Source organism: Pipra filicauda, unplaced genomic scaffold, assembly GCF_003945595.2.
Source record: "Pipra filicauda isolate LSUMZ 115617 unplaced genomic scaffold, ASM394559v2 scaffold103_size3290846_pilon, whole genome shotgun sequence".
NCBI classification, from domain to species: Eukaryota; Metazoa; Chordata; class Aves; order Passeriformes; family Pipridae; genus Pipra; species Pipra filicauda.
Window position 1 is genome coordinate 1765700 of NW_024103474.1, and position 8752 is coordinate 1774451.

An 8752-nucleotide genomic window follows, 5' to 3' on the forward strand; every position below is an offset into this window, starting at 1 on the left:
GTGCTGTAAATTCTGCATTTGTCCAGTGTGATACAACTTGCTGGTTTCTTAGAGGGGGATTGGGAAAATCATCCATTGTTTGAAAAGCCGCTTTGTTTTGTAAAGTCAAAAACTCTGATTCTCTGAAGTTATCCTTACATAAATTGCTCGTTTAAAGAGCCTAGGAATGTATCAGGATAGGGAAGCAGCCTTGTGACAGCTACTTCTGGAGGTATGGTGCCCTAGGGAGAGGGGTGTTTGCAGCAACCTGTGGTCTGGATGGAAGAGCTGAGCCTTTCTCAGCACGAAGGTGAAAAAATAACTTGTTGGATTTGAGTAACAGGAATCTTGGATCGTTACAGTCAGTGCATGTAAATGTAGTGTTACAGCTGCTGAAGGGAGGACAGCAGCCAATGTCATTAACATGGGCAAACCCCCATGTGCATTATTGTCAGGTTAAACTTAAGAGGGTGAGGGGAAAGTGAAGCCGGAGAGAAACGTTTTTTGTCCTTGCTTAAACCATGAGCAGGTAGCTGAGAAGGCTGTCCCTTTCCTTGGGGGGAATTTCCTCCCACTGCAGGAAATCATCTTTTGGCACCAAGCCCTTGGGTCAGTACTGGTAAGGGAACGCCTCTAGTGACAAACTGCTTCTTGGCAAAGAGAAATACGAAGCAAAAACTCCCCTGTGATTTTCTAAGGCTGTTTCTCCAGCCCAGGTCTGTGTAAAACCCCCAACAGGAATAACACCACAGTTAAGATGCGTGGGAAAAAAAAAACAAAGTACTTTTATTTGGACTTTAATCACTGTGGAACTTAAACACACGCTGGGGTTTGGCTGGTGCTCCAGGGAATCTTGGAACCTGTGTAATGAATAATGGAAACTAAAGTGGGGACTCGGGGAGATGGGGAAGCTTGTCCAGACCTGAATTTGCCTGGCTAATGAATGGGTTGAGAAGCAGATCCTCTGAGTTAAAGGCACAACTCTGGCATGTCTGCTGTGCTGCAGCTCCTGTTGGAATGAAAGTGCTTGAGATTGAGCACTGCAGACAAATTGCAACAAACCGGTTTTATTTTACTTGGAGCTCTTTTACTAAATCACCCGATATATGCAGACACTTCAGTTCTCATCAGTGCTCCTGCTACAAAACCAGCTTTTCTGTCAGAAATGACCTGAACAGAAAAAGTGTCAGCAATGTGGACTAAGATTTGTTAGAAATCTGTACATGGTGTTACCAATACAATGTTCCTCAATAACAGTAAGGCACGTACGTCTCTTTGCACAGGAGGCTCCCGTACACCGGTGTGTAGCTTCACCAGCCAACATCGGCTGGTTTGAGGTGGTGCTGCCTTACAAATGGCAACTGTCTCGAGGTCTGGGCTCCTGCTCCAGTGTTCCCATGCCGCAGGCACGGCTGTGCCCAGTGCTGGCTTGGCAGCAGCTCCTGGGTTTTTAGCACATCTCACATTACAGCAAATGCATATGAGAGATGCTTTAGCTTATGCATCCAGTTCAAGTCTGATTAAAAGCCAGCTTTTCACACTGGGTGGATCTCAATTGATCCTTACTGTTCAGTATTAAAAAGGGAGAGGGTTCAGTAGAAATATGGATTTGAGTGTTGCTGTACCGCAGAGATATTGGAAATAGTCCCCTTCAGCTTGCATGGCCCCCTTTGCAATTTATCCTTGGCCCAACAACAAGAAAGGGGAATGATTTGTTGCCCAGTGTTGCTCTCTTGCAGGTTTTTAAGGAGCTAATCTTCTTGTTCATCCTCTGCTAAGTGCTGGCTGTGCATTTTCAGGTTCCACTGCAAATGGTTTTGCTGGAACAGAGTGTACACACACAGCAGAAATCCCTCAATCTCGGTTTGATGCTGAACGGCACCACAGTGGGGGAACACAGAGGTTCTGTGTGTCATCCTAACAGTCAGTCCTCCTCCTTGTTGTGTAGTGGAATGACAAATACAGAGATGTCATCATAGGATGCCTCATGGCTGTCATCCAGCATCCACTGGTGGCCTCTCTTCATTCCCCTTGCTCTGCACACCAAACATTTGGCCAGTTCTGAAAATCTGAGGGTGGAAAAATGCAGGGTTTGGGTTAACATGGCGCTATTCCCCTTAAGAACAATGTTGAAATGTGGCTTTATGTTGTCAAAATAGCAGGTTTTTTTAAGACACCACCTTTATCATTGTTTCTTTGGGATGGGGAAAGATTAGGAGGCAGTTTTCAGAGTCACAGAAAAGAGTGCTTGGTCGTGCCAGAGCTGACTGGGAAGCAGAGTGACCTCAGCCTGCTTTAGGTCTGACCAAGCTCTTTGGAAGGGAAAACAATGACAAAGCTGGTGTTACCTTTGAGGATCTGTCCTGTTTTCTGCAAGGAAGCTCCTGACCATTTGGGCCACCTCGCTGTTGCACAGAACATCCCAAAGGCCATCGGTTGCCATGATGAGGACATCATCTTCCTTAATGTCATGCAGAGCAAAGTCAAACACATTTACCTGGAAAACACAGGATTGAATCTGTGACAATTCCTGCAATGTAACACAGGGGTCAGGGAGATGAGACTTCCCCTGAGAGATGACACAGTGGGACCGGGGTGCTTTGAATCTTTTATGTCCCCTTGCTGCTATGCTTCTAGATTCCTCTATCTTGGGGATTCTCTGGGCAGCATGGCCAGAGAGAAGCGGAACGGAGAAAGGACACAGCTAAGACCTGCCAAGTCTGTAAAAGGTGCTACAGAGGAGGAGCACCATTTTTAATTCCATCCTACGATTCCCATGTGCTGCAACTGACCTTGGGAATGCAGGAGAGGAAAGGTTTGACTTCAATGTTGGTGTCGATGACTTTGAGCTGATGATCCCCCAGGCCTCGAGAGACAGCCAGAGTCCCCAGCAAGCGAGCCTGGCCCCAAACAAAGCAAAACAGGATTGAATCATAAGGATGTGACACCTTTAAAGGCTGATGTGTGGTTTGTCCTGATTGATCTATGTGCTGCCTTTAAGACCTTTCTCCAAGCATCACCCAGAACAGCCTCTGGAGACTTTGGAGATGGAGGAGTGACCAGAAGCAATGACATGATGTGAGTGTGGAGACAGCCTGCATATGTGGATGGCTCCTGCTGGCCCATGGTGCTCTGGAGTTAGTACATGTGCTCTGGGTAATGCTACAGACCTCACGAAGCCCATAGTGGCATCTGCTCTTGATCTGAGGTGGCAAGGAAGAAAAGTGGGTTGGTTTGGAGCAGGGGAGGGGTGTCCCTTTCTCCTGGCAAAGGAGGTTCTGCACTGACTCTGCATAGGGGGTGGCATGTGGGTTGCATTGCTGGGGAGGTGGTGGGGCTTTCTGCTCGTCCCCAGCAGGCAGACACTGGGATGTGTGCAGTCATTGCTTCTCCTGCCTCCTCCTTCCCTCTCCAGGCTCCTTTTCTCAGCCTCTGCAGGAGGAAGACAGTTTGTGGGAAAGGCACTAGTTAGAGCTAGAGGAGACAATCCCAAGTGGGAGCTGATGAAGTAAGTTCTCATCTGAAATATGTTCTTGTGTGCAAAGGAAGAAGAGGAAAGGGCAGGCTGGCTCAGGGCTGCTGTCTGCTTTGCTGTACTCTGGAGGAGGGTGCAGACTGTTCCAGAGGGCTCTGGTTTACACCAACCAGGCAGCAAAGGGAGCTGCTGTATCAGGGCTGTACCATGCTGGAGAGCCCCAGAGCACTGGGTGCTTTGCAGCCCATCTGCCATAGTGCCCTGGAGTGTGACCGTGAGTGACAGGGACACTGAGAGTCCCCAGCAGACTTGCCTCTGCCTTCCCAGTGTGTAAAGCATTAAGCTACCTGCTTCCCGTGACCATGGACAAGAGGATACTTGAGGTCAGCTTTCTCCACCGTCTTGTATCCCCTGGAACAGAGAATTCACTGTTAATTTGTTTGACTTGATGGTACAACCCAGCCAGACCATTTCAACTGTGATTCAACCCTTTTGGAGTCCCCATGCACAGGCAGCTCACTGAGGAAGGGGCAGTGTGACTTGCTGCAGCAGATGCAGTGAAGGTGACCTCTTGCTGAATGCCCAGGTGTTTTTCACTCTGCCCTATCTCCCCAACCTGCACCAGCCCCACCTCAGTGGATCCCAGAAGGACCATCTCAACTGTTTTCTCACCACCCTGCCAAGGCCCCGGTCCTTCAGTCGGAGGGAGCTGCTCACAGTGTCCTTCACCACCATCAAGCCCAGCTCTCAGGAGGAGGAGATGCCACTTCTCCCTTCACCTCCCCACTCCTACGAGCAGGTAAAGGTGCCCTGAGGCACAGCCTTATCCTCAGGCAGAAAGGACTCACCAGCCCTCCATGAAGTAATCCCGGTACAGGACTTTCTGGCCCACGTCATCTCCCTTCAACCTCCGTGGAAACTCAAAACGTGTGAACTCTCCATCCAGGAGCTTTGGGAAAAGAAAAGCCTGGAGGAGGCAAAGAAGGTGTGAGGATGGACAGATTCTGCTTCAGCACAGTAGGGCACCAAAGCTGCTTCTGCCTCGGGGCTGGCACTCCCAGCAGCAGAATGGAGAACAGAATTGGGAAAGCACATTCCAATGAGGGCATAAGCATCTCCCATACTGAAGACTGTTGGCTGAATCTCACCTTCAGCCCTCTGGCTAGTGCCAGCTGACATTCTGGCCACACAGTGGCCTTCAAGGAAAGCTGGTGATCCTCTTGCCACAAGCACCCCCTGTGACCCAGCGGGTTGCTTGCTGGATTGTCTGATGCATGGAAGGGGTCACTCACCAAGTGCTGGATTCGCTGCCTCTCTGTCTCAGGTGTGAACTCGCTGCTCATGGGCACAACGTTGTCTTTCAGGACAAGAATGGCCCTACGAGGGGAGAAAAGGCAAAGCTGAGTTGTGCCAGGAATAGCTCTGCACCCAAAACTCATTTTAAAAATGCCACTATTTTAAATAACTCCATTGCAATTGCACTGTCGCAGCAGAGAACGGTGCTTGCCTGGTTTGACAGTGGTCGAGCTCACTGCTAGAGGAACAGGGGGCCAAGGCCAGGTGAGGAAGCTCTTGGGGATACCCTGAAATCACCTTACACTTTTAAACACCTAACAGACTGAGTGTACTGCTGCATCACCACCCCAGTGCTGCCCTGTGGCTGGGCAGACTTAGTCTCTTAAAATCCTGAAACCATTCCAGAAGGCATGAAATCTCTTTTCTTCCAACAGGTCCTGTGCCAGGCAGGAGGGAAATGGCTGGGCTGCCACATTTACTGTCTGCTGGATTAAATAAGTGTCATGGTTTAACCCAGCAGGCAGCTAAACACTACACAGCTGCTCGCTCACTCCCCCCACAGTGGGATAGGGGAGACAATTTGAGAGGAAAAAAAAAAGTGAAATCTGTGGGTTAAGATAAAGGCAGTTTAATAGAACAGAAATGAAGGGAAAGTAATAATAAAAGAATTAGAATATACAAAACAATCGATGCTCAGTGCAGTTGCTCACTACCCACTGACTGATGCCCAGCCAGTTCCCAAGCAGTGGCCCCATCCAGCTTTCCCACAGTTCATATACTGAGCATGGTGCCACATGGCCTGGAATATCCCTTGAGCCATTTGGGGTCAGCTGTCCTGGCTGTGACCTCTCCCAGCTTCGTGTGCCCCCAAACCTCCTCACTGCTGGGGTGAGGAGCTGAAACGTCCCTGACTCTGTGCAGGGCCTGCTCAGCAACAACTAAAACATCAGTGGCTTATCAGCACTGTTCTCATCCTAAATCCAAAACACAGCACTGTGCCAGCCACTAGGAAGGAAATTATCCCAGCTGAAACCAGGACAGTGAGATGCTGGAAACCTTGCTCATGTCCCAGGTCCCGCCCTGCAGCAACTTCCCCCTTTTATTATGACTCACCTGCTGTCCCCAGCATTAGCCACATACAGCTTTCCTTGGAAATAAAGGGCAGCCAGAGCAGTGCAGCCTCCCGTCTGGTTCATAGATTCCATCTCCTGGCCGATGACTTCATCCTGTTGGTTTAAAGTTTAAAGACTGACGTGATCTGAGCTGCTGCTTTCCACACTCTGCCTCGTGTCTCCCAGCAGAAATCCAGAACCAAAACTGCCTGTGGATAGGCCACAGGAAACCAGCAAGGTGACCGACCACGTTGCTTTGGTACAGCCAACACAGCTGTTGCCACTGGACTACAGAGTGCTTTAGGAGGGTGAGATCTAACTTGTACTCACTGTATGAGTGTCACAATAGCCCTAAAAATAGTAAAGAGATGCTGTAGCTTTCCTTTGGGTCAGCACTGCTGACGTGCAATAAATCTGAGGCAGGTGTTGGGGTCTGAACCAGCCTGATCTCAGCACCCTTACATGTTTGGATGAATATTCCTGCCTGCTCCATAAGCTGCAGAACTGCAGACCCTGCCCTTCAGGGTGGTAGGGGGGACAGACTGACTGCCTGGGACAGCAGGACTGGTGCCCTGCACAGGGGGGTACTCACACATTCCTGGAAGGCATTCTCCAGTGCTCCCACCACCAGGTCTGCTGCATGGATGTGCTTCTCCTCCACGAACTGGGGGTCACTGTCGCAAACGCAGCGCCCACTGAGGTGCATGGGGGGCTGGGCCTCTGTGATGCCTCCCACCACCTCCTCCAGCTTCTGCTTGATGCAGTAGTGCAGGTAGTTGGAGGCAATGATGGCAGCGTCGGGGCCACCATGGCCATCAAACAGCGCCCAGTAGTAACCAGTTAGAAACTGCCGTGAGGAAGAGGCAAAAGACAGCAAGGGAGGGAGAAGACAAGGGCTGAAGAGGTTGTACAGGTGGCAGGCTCACAGCCAGAACATCACAGAGTGTGTTTTGCCTGGCTTTTCCACCCCAACTACCCTTCCCTGCCACCAGTTAATCTCCTGTGCAGCTCAAACTCGTGATGCCCACGTGCTGCTCTGGCAGACCCATCATCTCAGTGTCTGGATTTGCACCACCCGCCCTCACGTGCTGTTCCTCTGTGTTTTAGGGGAGATGGGGCCATTTCACAAGAGGTAGGGCAGGCTCTGCTCCTAGGTGAAGGCATCTTGGTGCCTGGTTCATGCTGGTGTCCCCAGGTGATGACCACACACACTGGCCCTTGGAAGCAGAGCGAGGACAGTAAAGGAAAGTTGATGGCACCAAGTAAAGGGTGACTTCAAATGCTGCAAGTCCCATGGAAGTAGAAATGGCATTTACAGGCAGAGCTGGGTGTTTGCTGCCCATAAGGTACACAGGTCCCCCTGACAAGTCTAAGGAAGGGTTTCAGTGAGTGGGTATGTAGGACTGATGGAGTAATCGTATTTCCTGACCCTGGGCCCTTGAGTGGCAGCAAAAGGCTGGCAGCAGGGTGAGCACAGCCTGCCTGGGGCCATACCTGCATGGAGCACAGGATCAGCCATTCCTCATCCTCCTCCAGGCCTGGCTCTCTCCTCCGGACAGAGATCTGACAGCAGGCTGCCTGGTCCTCATTGAACTCCGACTTCTCGGCATTGATAACCCTGGGGGTGCAAACACTCCAGGTAAGGTGTGGTCATGCATTGCACCTCTCCTGCTCTCAGCGAGCTGTGCCACCACAGTGAACAGCTGCACCTTGCCACTTCCTTCCAGCCCCATGCTCCCTTTTCAAACTCGAGGATCTCTTTGCTGGTGACCGAAATAATAAGCCCTTTATGTACAGCAGGGAAAAGCCTGGCCAGGGACACAGGGACAAGTGAGTTTTGGAGCACCCTGGCCTCAGTAAGCCCTTGCCAGCAGCCCACACTGTGCTATTTCCTTGTCAACACAGTGAATTGCAAAACCACCACCACTGCTTTTCCCTCCAGCCTTGCTAATGGTTTGTCCCTGGATGGGAGTTTGCTCTCCTTGCATTTCACACTGTGCCATCCCACAGCCACAGGGTCGTGAGGTGGTCTGGCCAGGATGTGGGGACAGCTCCTGGCTGGAGTTGTTCTGCCTGATCCATCCCCTCTGCCCTTTAAAAAAGCAAAACAAGAGATTTCTAAAAATGTGATCTTCCCCTTCGTTTTACAAGACACTCAGTTAGGAGCAAGGGGACAGACAGCCGGTGGTGCTCTCGGGGCTGCCCCGGCCACTTCTCACTGCACTGGTACCTGTCCTGCGGCTGGCAGGGGGTGGGCAGGGGTGTCCCCAGCAGGGATAGAGAGGGCTTGGGGGACACGCTGCCACGTCAAACCTCTTCTGGAGCAGGAAGCCGCTTCCTCCTCGCCCGCAAACGGGGTGGGAGGGCGAGCTCTGCCCGTGGGCAGGCGGCTCCGGGCAGTGGGGGGCTGCACCCGAGGGGCGCGGGGCGGGGTGCGAACACCCCCCGGCACCTCCCCAGGAGTGCCCTTCGCCCCCCAAGCACCCCCTACACCCCCAAGAGCCCCCAAACCTGCGCTACTCCCCCTCCCCAAACCCTCTCAGCAGCCCGGGACAGACCCCCTAACCCCGCCGCCCCGGGGCTCTCCCGCCGCACTCACTCGGCGTATCCCGCGCCCCAGGGCAGGGGCCGCTCGCTGCCGGCGCCCCGCACGGCCCGCCCGCCCCGCGGGCTCTCCTCGGCCCCGCCGGGCACGAACTTGGGCCGGCGGTAGCGGAGGGCGGGGGGCGGCGGCCCCGGCCCCGCTGCCGGGTCCGGGCCGGGGCGCTCCGCGGGGCCGCCCCGCCGCCAGCGCCGCAGCCACTCTGCCGACATGGCCGGGCAGCGGCGGCTCCTCCGGCGGCTCCTCCCGGGGCCGGCCCCGGTCCCGCCCCGGGGCGGTGCGGAGCGG

At 52.8% G+C, this 8752-nt stretch overlaps 1 protein-coding gene across 1 annotated transcript; it reads right to left on the reverse strand.

Annotated features, from left to right (window-relative positions):
* Positions 1–1030: 1030 nt before the first annotated feature.
* PPM1M (protein phosphatase, Mg2+/Mn2+ dependent 1M) lies at positions 1031–8676 on the reverse strand. Its single transcript, XM_027727423.2, has 10 exons — positions 8462–8676; positions 7357–7480; positions 6455–6709; positions 5864–5976; positions 4747–4831; positions 4303–4421; positions 3802–3865; positions 2772–2879; positions 2328–2476; positions 1031–2048 (listed from the first exon to the last, which is right to left on the reverse strand). The coding sequence occupies exons 1-10, from the start codon at positions 8674–8676 to the stop codon at positions 1904–1906; spliced, it is 1377 nt and encodes a 458-aa protein (XP_027583224.2). The 3' UTR covers positions 1031–1903.
* Positions 8677–8752: the final 76 nt, after the last annotated feature.

Excerpts from the sequence above, each read along its gene's own strand:
- PPM1M (XM_027727423.2), bottom strand. The coding sequence starts at position 8,676 with ATGTCGGCAGAGTGGCTGCGGCGCTGGCGGCGGGGCGGCCCCGCGGAG. Across the intron at positions 4,422-4,746 it reads GGCAGCGAATCCAGCACTTG|GCTTTTCTTTTCCCAAAGCT; the intron begins GTGAGTGACCCC and ends TGCCTCCTCCAG. Across the intron at positions 2,477-2,771 it reads TCCTCTCCTGCATTCCCAAG|GTAAATGTGTTTGACTTTGC; the intron begins GTCAGTTGCAGC and ends TGTGTTTTCCAG.